At 45.5% G+C, this 17086-nt stretch overlaps 2 protein-coding genes across 2 annotated transcripts in view; both read right to left on the bottom strand.

Moving 5' to 3' along the window:
- The window catches only part of LOC134220584 (thyroid receptor-interacting protein 11), a 252082-nt gene extending 238969 nt beyond the window's left edge, over nt 1–13113 (bottom strand). The window contains 1 exon segment of the mRNA XM_062699677.1: nt 12711–13113. Within this exon segment, the coding sequence (XP_062555661.1) occupies nt 12711–12905 (195 nt within the window). The 5' untranslated portion in view covers nt 12906–13113.
- Nucleotides 13114–13432: 319 nt separating this feature from the next.
- On the bottom strand, nt 13433–16799 carry LOC134220591 (exosome complex exonuclease RRP44). The gene is made up of 4 exons (XM_062699685.1): nt 16781–16799; nt 16516–16628; nt 13608–16460; nt 13433–13543 (listed from the first exon to the last, which is right to left on the bottom strand). The coding sequence occupies exons 2-4, from the start codon at nt 16553–16555 to the stop codon at nt 13533–13535; spliced, it is 2904 nt and encodes a 967-aa protein (XP_062555669.1). The 5' UTR covers nt 16556–16628; nt 16781–16799; the 3' UTR covers nt 13433–13532.
- Between the last annotated feature and the right edge of the window lie 287 nt (nt 16800–17086).

A 17086-nucleotide genomic window follows, 5' to 3' on the forward strand; every position in this document is an offset into this window, starting at 1 on the left:
GAACATTCTGTTTGGGTAACTGCAACTCCGATACTGTCCGAGTGTTGAACAGCGGAAACTTCTCCTTCGAGCCCTTTGCTGCCACCATCATCTCTACGCAGCGGGACTCGTTTTCGAACCGGTTGATGTTCCCGGTCCACGTTACTATCAACGGCTCCAGTGAACCTTCAGCTTTCAATCGTTTGGCTACCACATCATCGACCAAAGTCGCAGATGACCCTTCATCCAGGAACGCGACGGTGTCGTATTGACGCTTGCCGACGTGTAGCGTTACCGGCATCATACGGAAAATCACTGTGCAGTCGGATATCGCTTTCTGCAATTGCACAGATCTTTCCACGCGATGTAACAGAGGATGATGGTTTCCTTGACAACCTCGCACCACGCACCGGATCTTCGACGAGCAGCGACTATTACCATGTTTGTTTAGGCAGATTCCACACAGTTTCTGCCTCTCCACTTCTCTAAGCCTTTCGGCGATATTCATTCGCCGGAACTCATCGCAATTTCTGATCAAATGATCCGTCCGCTCACAGATCCAGCACGGCCGACTGACTGCCTCGATCCGCGATCCTTCGCTCCACTTCTGTGCAAATTCATGCATATGCACAAACTCCTTCTTCCTAGGATTCTCTCTCCCAGGACGCGCTCGCTCGTTCACTGACAACATTGTGAACTCCGTAACCTCGGACACATCCGAAACGATTTCGGTGGTGAAGTTCGAGAACATCCTTAGTGGACTGTCAATTTTTCCACGCTTGAAACGGACCCAGTCCAGCTTATAGCTTGGTGGTAGCTTTTCCACCAACTCCTGTACCAGCATCGGGTTGTTCAGGTGGTCTCTGAGCTGTGCAGCTTCAAGATGATCGCACAGTTGCTTCACCGTAATCCCGAAGTTGATGAAGGTCTCCAGCCGATCTCCTCTCGGCGCAGGAGAATTCCTCACTTTTGTCAGCAGCGTCTTCAACAACTTTTCCGGCCTTCCGAAAAGATTCCTCAAATCGCAAATAACATCCGGAACCGAATCCGGCAGCACTAGCCGACTCCTGACTGCCTCGAGTGCGTCTCCCTGTAGACAGTCCTGCAGCCGCTTCAAGTTCTCCAAGTTCGTGAACCCGCACGCCGCCGTCGTGTGCTCGAAGCTACTGATAAACAGCGGCCAGACTTCCGGCTCTCCACGAAACTTCGGAAGGTACTGGGACACCGCTTTCCGAGCGGCTAGCTGCTGTTTCGAGATATGGCCAATATCACGCCCCGGCCCGTCGGAATCATGACTACTCTGCATGCTGCCATACCGGCTCTGACTGTGACGTCTTTTCGCTGGATAATCCAACGACTCGCTGCTTTCGTCTTCGCTGGACTCTGGCTCGTTCTCGACGATTTCAGGCACTTCCTTTACCGGTTTCATCGACTTCGTTTTGTTCGCCTTGATAACCACTCCTGCTCCCAGTGGAACTCCACCTTTCGGAAAAGCTCCCCTGACATCCGAGACCGACTGCTGCGTGTTTGTCTTCCTTGACTGTTGCAGCCACTCCTCTACCGCCTGGTCCGGTTCACTCTTCGACCTCCCACCGACAGCACCATCTTCGTCCTTGGACGCATTCACCCTCTTGACGCTGTTGTCGAATTTCTTCCGGATCGCGTCTCGCTTCTCCAAAAATTCCTTCTCCGCAGCCAGTTGAGCGTCCAACATCTCCTGTTCTTGCTGCAACTGCTGCTCTTCTATCTCGCGTTGTACTTGGAGCTCCAGTTCCCGCATTTCTCGTTCTTGCCTCAGCTGTTCCTGCTTCCACGCTTTCTGCCTGGCGAGTAGCTTCTTCCGCGCCTCCATCTGCTTTGCAAAGGCCTTCTCCTTGGCGAGTTGTTCCTCTTCCAACTGCTTCTCAGCCGGATCTGCATCGGAACCAACTCTGATCGGACCCTCCATCGCCTTTTTGGCCGGTCTTCTTGCCACCTCGCGTCTTGCTTCTCGTGTCCGGAACCTTCAGCTGCTGCGCACTAGCGGAAACACACACTTGACAGCGCCAATCGGCTTTCACAACCTCCTGGTCTACGCCAGCGCAGGAGAAATGAGCCCATTGCCTACATTTCCCACATTGGACCCAATCCACATCCTCCGACATCGACTCCGACATTGAGCAGAACAAACATTGCTCATTTTTCGAAGGAGAGGAAGCCATTCCGAAGTAATCCAATCTAAAATTTTTGATTTTGTTCGGACGGTCGGATTTTAAACGAAACCGTTTTTGAGAATCAACCTTTGAAAGGATGATCAAAAATTTTAGTTTGTTCTTCTCCTTTAACTTCCGTCTCAATCGTCCACGTAGACTTGTCTGCCTGCTCTACTCGCTTTCTGTGTCGTTCGTCTAATTGTCGTCTAAAAGTCCGTGGGCTGTCTTCGATAGTTTGAGCACCACTGTACTGTCCTGCGTCAGAGTGTACTTAATTGTTATCTGCTGACCAAACTCCACGTAATTCACTCTACCTCAAATACAATCTAGATTTATTCACCGTTCAACTCTCCTCTTGCAATACAATTTTCTTCGATTCGCTACTAATTCTGTTTACTCAACTTCGGCCATTTGTTTATATTTTCCCTTTTTCCCCTTTCTGTATATGTTTATCCCTCGCTTTAATTTTATCACTCACTCTCACCATCATATCCGCTGTGAACTGACATTTGCCTAATCGGCCAAATATTGGTTGTGATGCGGCTGCGTCTGGGCAGGGTTGCCAGAACAGTTGGTAAATTTTCAGAAATGAAATTTTATCTGCCTGCAGCGATGCGACGAACTGCTCGTTACCCGGTGAGAGGTAGGAGCAAAATTTGTTCGTTGATTGAATTGGGTATGAATTGCTCGACCGGCAAATGATTGCGGATTTTGAGCGTTTGTAATATGTTTACCCGGCGAATCTGGGATCCTATTGGAATTTCCCGTCATCAATTTTGCACGGGAATTCAAAACTTTTTTGCGTGAAGGGCATTCCCAGAAATTGGATTTATGATTGCCCCCACAATTGGCACATTTAAATTTATTGGAATTTTCTCTCACAGGACGGGCGTCCTAGGCATGAGAGGTTCCACCACAAATCATGCATTTAGCATCCATGTGGCAATGTTTAGTTCCGTGATCCCACTTTTGGCACTTACGGCACTGACTGGAGTTTTGGAGATTTCCCCCAGGCGGGCGGGAATGTTCCCATGTAACACGGCCATGGGACATTGGGACATAATACAGGCCTTTTCCAAACTTTTCATATTATTTAGTTCACTTTTGTTAAAGCAAATATTATATATTAAGGTGTCAGGCCAATAGGCCGAATTGTCATTAGGCCGAATGGCCAATAGGCCGAATTAGCACAAACGTGAAAAATTAAAAGTTCTTACTTCACCTTACCCCTTCTTCCTTCTCCCTTCTTGCATTTTCCTTCTTCTATCTGTCTTCTTCATCCTTCTTCTTCGTTTTTTTCGCTCTTCCTTCTTTCTGCATTCTTCTTCTCTCTTTATTCCTTCATTCTTTTTCCTTTTTCTTTCTCTTTCATCTTTCTTCCTTCTTCTTTTATCCTTCTTTCTTGCCTGTTGCTTCTTTCTTTCTTCTTGTTTCTTCTTTTTTGCCTTTCTCGTATACAAAGTATACGTATAGGCTATATGTTCGCTCCAAAAACGAACTTTTTATAGGAGTCCCGGAGACCCATAGTGTTATATACCGATCGACTCAGCTCGACGAATTGGAGTGATGTCTGTGTGTATGTTTTTTTTCTTCCTAAGCAATGGAGGGGGAATCTGCTCAACAGACATCCTGTCGACTTCGCGCCTGCTTCCCTCTGCACGACTGGTATCAAGAAAGATGATGCCGCATGCACCCCAAATTAGCCGATAAAACGGCGTTCCAGCCAACTTCATCTTTACACATCCTCCGAACTAGGTTGTCCGGGGTAGTGTCCAGACCACATGTGGCAAGCATGTGGTCACGTATTGTGCGAAAACGTGGGCACACGAACAACACGTGTTCCGCCGTTTCCTCTAAACCTGCGCACACCGGACACTCAGGCGAGGCCGAGCAAGCCAGCTGCGTTACCTGCACTGTAATTTTGCAGCACGCTTAAACGCCGGGCACTTCGAACCCCCATGGGGTGCTTGCTGTTCACAGCTTCGCAGGAACAAATCAAACAATTGGGACTACCTTGGAGGCGTCCGCTGCAGATAGCCGAACCAATGCTACCTGCGTCCCTGCCGGACCTTTCCGTAGCCGAACGGCTGCGATGAGCGTCTCCACTTCACACTGCCGCCGCAGTGCCGTGACGAGCTCTTCGACTTCGGTGATCTCGTCCAGGTCTTTAACCCTTAGATTCACCTCCGTCGTGAGTGCCCTCACCTTGACCGTCTCGCCTAGGACTTCCTCCGCCAACTTCTTGTAGGCGGCGCCCTTTTGCGAGACGCTCCGCTTCAGCTCGAGGATCATCTCGCCCGTCCGGGTACGGCGCCGAGTTCACCGAGCTTGACGTCACTCCTCATCGCCTTCATGACGTCCGAGTACTTCCGTCTTGATGACTAGGGCATCGCTCCTGGCGCGATTGGCGCCTACCCTAGACTTCTTGCTACCCTCATTCACCTGGGCCTTCTTTTCGGCCCTTGACGTATTCGGTTTCCTCTTGTTCTTGACCAGGGTCCAGGAGGCGTCATCCCCCTCTATTTCCCTGGTCTGGGGCGGCTGAGAGCTCTCAGCCTGTCGTAACCGCTTACCACCGTCTTTCCTGGGTGGACGGACCTTCCCAGGTCCTTCCTCCCCCGGTATGGGAGCCCCACTACCCTTGTTCGGGGTAGTAACCCTCCGCGTTTTGGAGCGGCCCCCAGGGAGCTCATCCCCTGGAGACTGTCTCCCCCGTTTTTGTGTCTGCTCCGTTGGAGCAGTCACCCCCAACGTGCCCGCGAATACTTGAGCCTCAGTCTGGGTAGACTTTGGCACCACCGTCTTCGCTGGCACGTCCTCGGTCGATTCGACCTTGCCCGAGTCCGCGAATCCTTGGGCCTCATTATGGGTAGACCTCGACTCCACGGATTTCACGGGTTTACACTTGGCCGTCCCGACAGCCCTCTCCAGCTTGGCGTCCAACATCGACTTACGAATTTTCAGCAAGCTCCTCTTGAGGTCCTTACTGATATTATGCTTCGATGACGCAAAGTCGATGATGGCGTCCAGCTGTTCCGTCGCCACCTCGAAGGCCGAAAGCCTATCGCGTTTGCGGTTCATCGCCTCCACAAGCCATGGGCCGTCTATAACCTCTACCGGCGTAGCCGAGGAGAAGGTTAAGTAACCCACGCTGGCGCTGCGCACTGAGCTGCCAACTATTGCCACGTGTCGCTTAACGCCTTGGGATTAGGGGTTAGGAACGATGGTCCCTTTGGTCGCACCCACTCACTCTAGCTGATGTCAGAAGGACAACAGTGCCCAGGCTGCACTACCAGCTAAGTACAAAACCCTTAGCTGGCGGTCGATTGTCATCGGAAGACCCGTGGAAGCGTGAGATAGGAACTTGTGAGGACCAGAGCTGTGTAGGTCGCTCCTTCCCAGATGTCAACTCACCATTTCACAGCCCGTGTGTATGTGTGTGCACAAAATAATCTCACTCATTTTTCAGGCACCTTTCCTTAACCGATTTGCTCGCAAGTTGCATTCGACGCGGAATCTTGTCCCATTGTTTCGTATTGAAAATTGAACAGATCGGACTATGGATTTCGAAGTAATGGCCAACATTCATTTTTTTTTTTACATAAGAAACACATACAAAATTCTCACTCGTTTTTCAGGCACTTATCTTGGATTTGCTCGCAACAAGTTGCATTCGACGCAGAACCCTGTCCCATTGTTTCGGATTGAAAATTGGCCAGATCAGACTATGGGCTCAGAAGTTATGGCCAAAGTACTTTTTTTTATACCAAAAGTGCGTACAAATTACTCACTCAAAAGAAACGAGAAAGGCACCATCACCGCTAGTTGGATTAATCTTTCTTTTTTCTCAATTATTCCTTCTTTCTTCTTCATTTTTCCTTCTTCGCTTTTTTCTCCTTTCTACCTTTTTCCTTTTTCCTTATTCCTTATTCTTCATTCCTTCTTCCTTCTTCTTTCTTCCTTCTTCCTTCTTACTTCTTCCTCCTTTTCCCTTTCTTCTTTTTCCGTTCTACTTCTTCCTCACTTCGCACTACTCACTTCTCACTCCCCAGTTCTCATTCGGCCTAATGACCGTTCGGTCTAATGACCATTCGGCCGAATGGTCTTCGGCCTAATGACCCAGCATCATATATTAACAATATAGTCCACTATGGCCAAAATCAGGCGAACGACAGGAGGCGCAGGAAAGAATTGAGCAGACCGATATGCGAAGGTTTTATGAGACTGCCAATAGCGTGCGGAGAAAGTCAGTGCCATATCCTGCCATGTACAATGACCGAAGTTGTTAAACGGTGGAAGTAACAGTGCATCGGTGAACAGAATAAGCATTAGAGACGATGACCAAGCTGCGTGGAGCCGCCTACACTAGATGAGGTTTAGCAAAACCATTAAGGAGCTGACGAACAATAAGGCTGGGGGAAGGACCAGCTCCAAGCGGAACTTTTTTTTTACTTTTCTTACACCCTAAGAAGGGTATAAAGATCACTCGGAAAATCGATTTTTTATCCGAGGTTCGGAGACCTAAGTCATATATACCAGTCAACTCAGCTCGAAAAACTGAGCACATGTATGTATGTGTGTGCGTTACAAAAAATGTCACTTCAAGATCTCAGCCGTCTGTGGACCGATTTCAATTTTATCTTTAAACGAAAGCTATGCCTTTCTTTTTGAACGTTTATATGCAATCGGATATTTAGTTTCCGAAATATTTGAGAAATACGAATGTGCAAAATAATGTCACCTCAAGATCTCAGTCGTCTGTGAACCGATTTGCACGTTTTCATCTTTAAACGAAAGCTATGACATTGCCATTAAAAGCATTGGATTTTTTTGGAATCAGAAATTGGGTTCTGGAGATATATCTGAAAAACGAACATAAAGCATTAGACTGATTGTTTTCATTGCCAAAAAAATGTCACATCAAGATCTCAGCTGTACAAATTTGCACGATTTTTCCCCAAATGAAAGCTATGACTTTGCTATTGAATCCCTAAAAATTTTGTTGCAATCGGGTGTTCGGTTTCAGTGATATCTGTGAAATACGAACAAGAGACATATTTTCAGAAAACTAATATAATATATTATTTCGCTGAAGGTGCTTAATGAATCACCTGCTTTGAGCGTGCTTACAGCGGCACACTAGGAGTTAACTTTCTGAAATCAGTATGGCGAAAGGCATCTAAGGCTCGATTTCTCAAAATTAAGCACCTTCATCGAAAAAATATTTGATAGGCGTAGTAGCGGACACATTCCTACATAACTGCTACCAAATAGTTTTTCATGAAAAGTTCCTAATTTCGAGAAAACCAGCGTTAGATGTCTTTCGCCATACAAATTTCTGGCGGTTAACTCTTGCTGGCTATTTTGCGCATATACTATAGCGCCTGGATGTGGCTGCGGCGAGTAGAAAATCAGCTACTGCCAATAATTCATTATTGGCAGTGGCTGATTTTCTACCCGCCGCTTTCACATCTAGGCGCTATCGTATATGCGCAAATAGCCGGCAAGAGTTAACCGCCGAAAATTTGTATGGTGAAAGACATCTAACGCGGGTTTGTCAAAATTAGGAACTTTTCATAAAAACTATTTGATACCGGTTATGAAAGATGGTGTTCGCTACTACGCCTACCAAATATTTTTTCGATAAAGGTGCTTAATTTTGAGAAATCGAACCTTAGATGCCTTTCGCCATACTGATTTCAGAAAGTTGACTCCTAGTCTGCCGTTGTAAGTACGCTCAAAGCAGGCGATTCATTCGTAACTCTTAATAACTGATGAGTGGCGAAAATCAAATTGCTCATCAGCAAAAACAGAATGATTCACCTGCTTTGAGCATGCTTACAGCGGCACACTAGGAGTTAACTTTCTGAAATCAGTATGGCGAAAGGCATCTAAGGTTCGATTTTTTGTCCCGTTACGCTGGGATATGGATACTCTGAAGTAGTGCGTAACGGTGTCAATCCAGTCATATCGCCAGGCCCGGTATAACACTGAAGCTGACAATATGACGTCCCCAACCCCGAATTCCAAGGTGTCAGGCGACCCGTGCTGAGAGGATGAATGGCTTGGGAAGTGAAACAATTAGCCAGGCAGTTAACGGGCCTGTAATGCTGGGTAGACACTCCTCGTGTTGCATTACGGCGTAAGATCTACCACACTGTGCTCTAGTTCTTACTATTCTTGTTAATACTTATGAGTGATGGCTGGAAGAGTATGGAACGACTATAATATGCTCTTAGATGACCCATTTTTTGCTCCTTTTGAATGGAGTCAATGTAGTAAATTGTAAAAACGTAACTCAATCTTAGGCTGGTTTCGAAGCCGACGACATGAATCTCCAAGCTCCAGAGCGCTGATTAATGAATTATTGGCAGTGGCTGATTTTCTACTCGCCGCCGTCACATCCAGGCGCTATAGTATATGCGCAAAACAGCCAGCATGAGTTAACCGAAAGAAATTTGTATGGCGAAAGTCATCTAACGCGGGTTTTCTCAAAATAAGAAACTTTTCATGAAAAACTATTTGGTGCCGATTATGCAGGAAGGTGTCCGCTACCATGCCTACCAAATATTTTTTTTTGATGAAAGTGCTTAATTTCGAGTAATCGAACCTTAGATGCCTTTCGCCATACTGATTTCAGAAAGTTAACTCCTTCTGTGCCGCTGTAAACACGCTCAAAGCAGGCGATTCATTAGGAAAGAAGTGGATACGAATTTGGTGGATCTGCTAAACCCTCTGACTGATTAGAGCTCTGTGTAAAGGTGACATTTCAAAATGCCAAACGTAATTAAATCAGATCTCTGTGCAAAAACGAATTCGGAACTCATAAGAAGAAGCAAAAATATGTTTGAACATCAGTACCGATGCGCGTCTTTGAGAGTTGGTATAATCCATTTTTCGAAGGGTATAAATAGCGGTACCTTAATCTAAAGAGGCCTTACATTAAGCTTGAGAAATATATGAATAAAAAATGACTATTTCATTTCTTCTCAATAGAAATGGAGCAGAAAAACATGCACTAAACAAATGACACGGGTATACTACAAAAGTTCAATGAAATGGACGCAGTGGTTCATCCCGAACAAAAAAAATGGGTTCGAATTCTCAAAATTAAGCACCCTAATCGAAAAAATATTTGGTAGACGTTGTAGCGGAGACCATCCTTCATAACCGGTACCAAATAGTTTTTCATAAAAAGTTCCTAATTTTGAGAAAACCTGCGTTAGATGTCTTTCGCCATACAAATTTCTGGCGGTTAACTCTTGCTGGCTATTTTTACATATACGTTAGCGCCTGGATACGGCAGTGGCGAGTAGGAAACCAACCACTATATGCGATTCATTATTAATATACGATTTAATTTCAATGAATCGCCCACTTTGAGCGTGCTTACAGCGGCACACTAGGAGTTAACTTTCGGAAATCAGTAATGGCGAAAAGCATCTAAGGCTTAATATCTCAAAAATAAGCAACTTAATCGAAAAAATATTTGGTTGGCGTAGTAGGAAGGTGTCTACATAACTGGTACCAAATAGATTTTCGTGAAATCTTTCTCCTATTGAGAAAACCTGGGTTAGATGTCTTTCGCCATACAAACTTCAGATGGTTAACTCATGCTGGCTATTTTTACATATACGTAAGCGCCTGGATACGGCAGCGGCGGGTAGGAAACCAACCACTGTATGTGATTCTCGCTTAACTTTTCAAAAGGACCTAAGTAACATTTTTTCATGAATTAATTTGAATAGTGCAATCAACAGATCAATATGAAAGCTTTTGATTGCACTACTCAGATTAAATCATGAACAAAATGTTACTTAGGACCTTTTGAAAAGCTAAGCGAGGATTCATTATTAAAATAAAGTTACCTAATTAAATGCTAGTTGATTCAGAACCTAGTTCAGAACAGTAGAACATACTATTATTTGATGCTTGAACTGTCCAGAAGTTCCTCCAGGAATACTGTACTGTTGTAGATAATTCCGATAAGGAAGGTCCATCACAAATTTCTCTAGAAGACCACCAAAAATCCCTTCGAAAGTTTCTTCAGGAAGTTCATCAAGAAATTTCTTCGGAAGTTTGTGCTGAAATCGAACTCCAGGAATTCCTTCGGAAGTTCCTCTATGAAGATTCTTCCGAAATTTCTTCGAAAGGCCCTTCAGGAATTCCTCAGAAAGTTTCTCTATAGGAATTCCTCCGGAAAATCCTCCAAAAAGTTCTCTAGAAGCTTCGTTTTGTTGTTGCGATAAAAAAAAACACAAATTAAAGTAGGGGGAATTACAGCTTTGGCAGGTTTTGTTCTATTATTGTCAGGGGTTTTTTATGACTGATTACACTCAAATTTGGCCCAAACATTCTTTCCAAATTTCATAAAATTCGGTCGACAAAAACCCCCCTGACAATAATAGAACAAAACCTGCCAAAGCCGTCTGTTCCCCTACTCCGGAAGATCCTCCCGATATTCTACAGAAAGTTCCTCCAGGAATTCATTTGGAAGTTTCTCCAGCAATTCCTTCGAAAGTGCGTCCACAAATTCCTTCGAAATTTCCCCCAGCCCTTCTTCCGGAAGTTCCTTCGAAAGTGGCTCCATAAATTGTTCCAGTAATTCCTGCGAAAGTTACTCTAGAAATTCCTCCGGAAATTCCTTCAGAGATTCCCCCGGGACTTCCTCCAGGAATATCTCCGGAAGTTCCTTCAGGAACTCCTCCAGAAGTTCCTCTAGATTTCTTTGGAAGTTTCTCCAGTAATTCCTTCGGAAAATCCTTCAGGAATTCCTAAAGAAGTTCCTTCAGGATTTCCTCCAGAAAATTCCTACAGAAGTTCCTCCAGGAATTCCTCCGCAAGTTCCTCCAGGAATTCCTCCGCAAGTTTCTCCAGGAATTTCTCCGGAAGTTCCTCCAGGTATTTTTCCGGAGGTTCCTCCAGGAATTTCTCCGGGATTTCCTCCAGGAATTCCTCAGGAAGTTCCTCCAAGAATTCTTCCGGAAGTTCCTCCGGGAGTTCCTCCAGGAATTCCTCCGGAAGTTGCTCCAGGAAGTATTCCTGAAGTTGCTCCAGGAATTCCTTCGGAAGTTGCTCCAAGTATTATTCCGGAAGTTGCTCCAGGATTCCTTTGGAAGTTCCTCCAGGAATTCCTTCGGAAGTTCCTCCAGGGATTCCTCCGGAAGTTCCTTCGGGAATTCCACCGGAGGTTCCTCCAGGAATTCCACCGGAAGTTGCTCCAGGAAATGCTCCGGAAGTTCCTCCAGGAATTCTTCCAAGAATCCTTCCGGAAGTTCCTCCAGGAATTCCCCCAGAAATTGCTCCATGAATTCCTTCGGAAGTTGCTCCAGGAATTCCTCCGGAAATTCTAATAGGAAATTCTTCGGTAGCTCCTCCAGGAATTCCTCCGAAAGTTCCTCCACGAATTCCTCCTGCATGAATCAACTCCGCAAAGCAATCTTCAAATAAAATTTTACCGTTGAAATTGCTTTGAGCAATTACAAGTAATTGAGAAATTTCAATTTTATCTCATCCAGTGGTTTATTATCACGGAGACCTTTCAAGACGACTTTGAACAATCGCTCAGTTTTGTCGTCGTACGTGAAAAATGTATGCCGCTTCTTAGCTAAATACTGAAGAAGACGTTTGTGATCGTCAAAAGATCCCAGCAAAACACGGCAGTCACTCTTCCTGGCAATCTGGAATGAAACCTTGATCCCCTGAAGGTTACTCAAAATCTCATTCCTAAAGCCACAAAACTCGGCAACAGATACCACAATTTGCGGAATCCTTTGCTTCTTCGCATGAATCGAATAACCTTGGCTAGAGGTGGATTGGATTTGCTCAATTGCGTCATGAATCAAATCGAACTGATTGCTCAGTTCGATAGGAGAAGAATTATTTTCAATGTTAGAGTTAGAAGGAATATCTGAAGTCTCCCGCTTTCTTCTATTCTTGCCTCGCTTTGGCAGGACGGTCTTGAAACCTTGTTTCTTAGAAGGAAGTGAAGAATTCAGCAATTCCCCCCTTCCTCTTGTTTTTATCAATGCTCATTGCTGAGCGTGGAGACCTGACCTTCTAAGAGGTTTTTTCCCAGAACGGTGTCCCTGCAGGATTATCACCGCTTGTCGGAAGTTTACTTCCGCAAAGGGTCCAACTTAAAACGAAGGCACGGGTTCGAGCAAAGATCGTAACGGAAACAGTAGGTACAAGTAGCGCTTAGAAGCACTGTGGAAATTAGAATAGCTTCGGGTAGTATTAGAAACTTGGCCCCTGGTCCCTTTTGAATCAATAAAGTAAAAATAAAATAATATAAAATATGCTGAAAATAACATCTTATTGAATAGATGAATAGAAACTCCTTTCTGTGCACATAAAAAAAACCCTCTGAAATAGCTTAAGTTTTTGTTAAAAAACCTAGCAATACCAGCAATACACATTCCAAGATTTCATACAAAATTGTTATTTGGGTGCAAAAGTTAGGCCATCAACTTCAGCGCCACCAAATCTCTAGATCTTCCAAATCTATTGCCCAAAATAAAAATACTTATAGCTCACCTCTTGGTCTTGCGTCGCGCACAAACCCGTCAGTTCGCCAATTTTCTCCCGCGCCTCCTTAATCTCATGGTCCGGATTACGCTGGCCGTCTTCGTCCTGTTCATCTACAATACCTTCTGCCAGAACCTCCTGGGCAAAGCTGGTAATCTGACCCTTGACTTTGTTCAAACTATCGTTCAACTTGAGCCACGACATATTTTACAACCGGCAAAGGATCACCTTTCACCTATCAAAATCGCACAAAAATCACAATCACAAAACGACTTTACATCACTTATTCCGCGGATTCAAAAATACGTCCGAAACACCGATATTAATCCGGAACTTTTCACAACAAACGAGAATAAATTTTGCTGCAAATTCCCGTATCCGACACGTAAATCGAAAACATCAAAACAAAAACATCATCGTTTGAATTTGACGTTTCTCCGATGATTCGTTGCATTTTTTGCGTAATGCTGTCAGTTGATGTGCGATTGTGCTGTCAGTGCTCCTTGTATGAATCTGACGACTTCGTTTTTATAATCCATCTTCGTGTGAGGTGGCGCGAATTCAAATTCCCAAAACTTTATGGACATTATTTTCTGGACTTAATTAATCCGATATATTCTTCTGATGTTCCCCAGAAAATTATTTCAAATTTCCATGTGTTTTTTTTAAATATTATGATTTTTTTATACGCTGTTTCATGAAATTAAATGAGCAAAACATCAAAAAATGCATTAAAATTTGAGTAAATTTTTAATTTTATTCATTCTGTTTGCATTCTTATGCCCTAAAAATCCAACGGAATTATCGTCAAGACTCCTTGCTTTTAAACTTTTATTTTTTTCCTGCAAAACAAAAAGACTGCATTAGTTTGAATTCACCAGAATAAACAATTCAACAAATCCATACCTTTCTTGCTCTTTTTGGACACCTTCTCGGCGCCGTCGTTCACCGAATCGCCCTTTCGCTTCGTAACGCCGCTTGTCGCCTCCAATGGGGCCACGCTGAATCCCTCGATGTGTGGCGTGACGAGCTCGAACACCAACCGCTGGTGCTGCACGTTAGTCGAGTCCAAACTCAACCGAACCACGATCGGGTCGAACGCATGGAATTCCACCTCGCCGCAGGACTGTGTTTGCGTTTCCTCGTTGTACACAAAGGTCGGTCCGTCATTTTTAAGCTTCTCGTTGTTCTTCCCAGCTACGTAGATGGTACCCTCCAGGCCGTACTTGGGAATGATCACCTGGATGGCGTTTTTCTTGACGAATAGAATGTAGCCCTCCTCGTCCTCGGTGCGATCGCGGAAGAACAGATGGGTGTGGAGGGCTACCGAGGCGCGACCTGCATACTGGGCCATCCGGTTGCGGTAGTTCAGATTGTTGCAAAGTTGGGAGCTGGCTTGTTTGTCCAGAAGAGCCGGGTAGGTGGCATCGGCTCCAATGCAAGCAGCAAGCAAACGATGAACGATCACATCGGCGTAACGTCGGATTGGGGAGGTGAAGTGGGTGTAGATGGGCGAGGCGAGACCGTAATGGAAGTATTCTTGCTGTTGAATGGTTCCGCTGATGAAATAGACGGCTTGCATCATGCATCGCGTCGCCAGGATTCGGAGCAAAGTGTTGAAATAGGGATTGTCCTTCTTGACGGCAAGGTCCAGACTAGTGGCCAATTTTTTTCCGCTCGAGGTGTCGATTTCGAACCCTTGGTAAGCTGCTGCCTTTTTAAGTGGATCGAAATTGGTATCCGGTGGACAAGGATGTCGACGCAGCATAGCACATTCGGGAAATTCTCGTTCGATTTTAGCCGCCACGGAAACGTTGGCGAGCAACATGAACTCTTCGACCATGGAGTTGGTGTCCAGGAGCTTTTTGGCCACGACATCGATGGGGTCGTGCGTTTCACTGTCGATGTTGAATCGGATTTCCGGAGAGGCCAGAACCAATGCTCCGTTGTCGATACGACGTTTTTTGAGAATTTTGGCTAACTTGTTCAGAAGCCTTAGCGATTTGGCGGTCTGATTCGTCTGCGTTGGGTCATCAATTATCAACTGCGCTTCCTGATAAGTCAAAGCTGCTTTCGATTTTATAACGGACTTATGGAATTTGGTATGGATTATATTTGCACCGTCATCCAATTCCCAGATACAAGAGAAGGCCAGACGTTCTTCACCTCCACGAAGCGAGCAAAGATTAGAACTGAGCACATCCGGTACCATGTCGATACGTTTGTCCACTAAATAGACTGTCGTTGCCCTCGAACCAGCTTCCTTATCTAATGGAGTTCCAGGCTTGATGAAATGCGTCACATCGGCGATGTGCACCCCAACCTCGATGTTTCCATTGTCAAGTCTTCGTGCGTGCAAAGCATCGTCAATATCCGTGCAACCGGGAGGGTCCACCGAACAGATTGTAATGTCCCTCAAATCGACTCGTTTTTTGTACTCATCCGGATCGACGCTCCATGGAAGCTTGGGCAACTGAGCCTGTATTTCGGCCGAGAAACTTCCATGAGGGACATCATGCTCCAACAAAATTACCTCATTCTCCGTGTCCTTCTCTCCGATTCCACCTAGCGCTCTCACAAAGTGACCAATAGGGTACTTTGAATGTCTGGGCCAGTAGTCAATTGCCACCACAATCTTCTGCGTGATCAGTTGTGCCGATTGGCGAGTCTCAACTCGGATCCGAGGAATATTTCGATCAGATGCTATGAACAAATGCCGAGTCGACGATGCCATCGGATTGGCGGCCAATATGCCGCAATACTGACGCCACTTTCGCTTAATGATGCCAACAACTGCTGCAGTTGGGACCCTTTCTGTGTCCTCCTTCTGTTCAAACTCGGGATCCGCAGTTTCCACCGCTTCGTTATCAACCGCTTGCTCATCCACCAGAACCACACCACTCGGACATTTCCATTCGCTTTTCGGCAGCAATTTAACAGCCACCACGTCCCCATCGACGGCTCGATTTAGATTCAACCTGCCCTGAATCAAAACTGGTTCTTCGATGCTTTCCACTCGCACATTTCCCTCGAGAAAATTATCTCTCGATGCGAAGAAACTACCCTGCAACAACTCTCCTTTCTTAATGCCCTCGTGAATCTGCGTGGTCGTCAGATGCGAAGGAAATATAATCTTCGATTGATCCTGCCATTTTTCGGTGTTGAACACTTTATCCCTCAGTTCCGGATGCGCACTCAGCGATGCCACATAATCCGCCACCGACGAAACGAGTAGCCCATCCTCTTTCGCTTTCCGCCTGTTCTCCGCATCATCCGTCAACACAACCACTCTCACCTTATTCTTTGAATCCTCCTGCCGGATGTGCTTCCCGTACCAAACGGCTGCCCTCCGAATCATCCTGTCGTTCCGATCGTTGGCCGACTCTCCAACCCCCTTGCCCAAATACGTATCCCGGTGGTGCTCATTCACAAACGTAAAGAACCGTCTTCCCGGATCACCCACAATCTTGCGCAGCCGTTTGAAAATCGCCGGACTCCGGTGGCGCACCTCGTCCAGTACCGTGCTTAGCACGATCACATTCCGGATGGCCTCCGACTCCAGAAAATCAATTTGATACAAAATTATATTCGTATCCAGCATCAGGTAGTGCGGTCCAGGGAAAACGGTGCTGCAAAATTCCGGCTTCCGGTCCAAAGTCGTTCTCGATTCGGTTAGCAGACCGCACAAACCGCACGAAGCGATCCCACAGGCGATATCATCCCGCAGGTAGTGCTCGCGAACAACTTTGATTATCCCACCTGAAACACGAATTGGTGAGGAAATTTCCGTAACCTTGTTGCATGCGCTTATTACCTTTTCTGGTTTTCTTCATAAAAACCCGATTTGTTAACATTTTGATGCGATTTTTGTACGAATTTAGCGAAGATATGCGTACGCGGTTTTGAAGTACCGATGTTTCTATTTACATAGACTAACGCAAAATGAACTCCCCTAAGAAATTATGACGTTTGAGCGGGTCGCATAATGAACGCAAAATGAACTTTTGTTCGAGAAAACGACCCGCTCAAATGTCAAAATCCGTCGGGTGAGTGAATTCGATGAACTCCTGCATAAGTCTATTGAAGTTCGTCGCGTGGTTTTTTTTTTGTCGCAAATTGTCATTTGACGGATGACCGGCCAGCAAAATGCTGTGAGTATTACACGACTAAATTGAAAGCGGCAGAACTTAACTAATTGATCACGGATAAACCCAATTTACCCACACTGCAAATACAGTATCCCCCCGCTTATCCGGACTCGTTAGTCCGGATCTCGCTAATTCGGAATTTTCCGGATTAAAAAGTATCATCCACTCAGCGAACTGGACTATCGAAATTCATAACTGGCGCCTTATGAATATTCTACTGATTATTCCACCATCAGT

This window comes from Armigeres subalbatus, chromosome 1, assembly GCF_024139115.2.
Source record: "Armigeres subalbatus isolate Guangzhou_Male chromosome 1, GZ_Asu_2, whole genome shotgun sequence".
NCBI classification, from domain to species: Eukaryota; Metazoa; Arthropoda; class Insecta; order Diptera; family Culicidae; genus Armigeres; species Armigeres subalbatus.

Bases quoted from the DNA above. Each gene is read 5' to 3' on its own strand.
- LOC134220591 (XM_062699685.1), bottom strand. From the start codon at position 16,555: ATGTTAACAAATCGGGTTTTTATGAAGAAAACCAGAAAAG. The intron at 16,461-16,515 runs GTAATAAGCGCA...TTCGTGTTTCAG, and splicing joins TATGAAGAAAACCAGAAAAG to GTGGGATAATCAAAGTTGTT.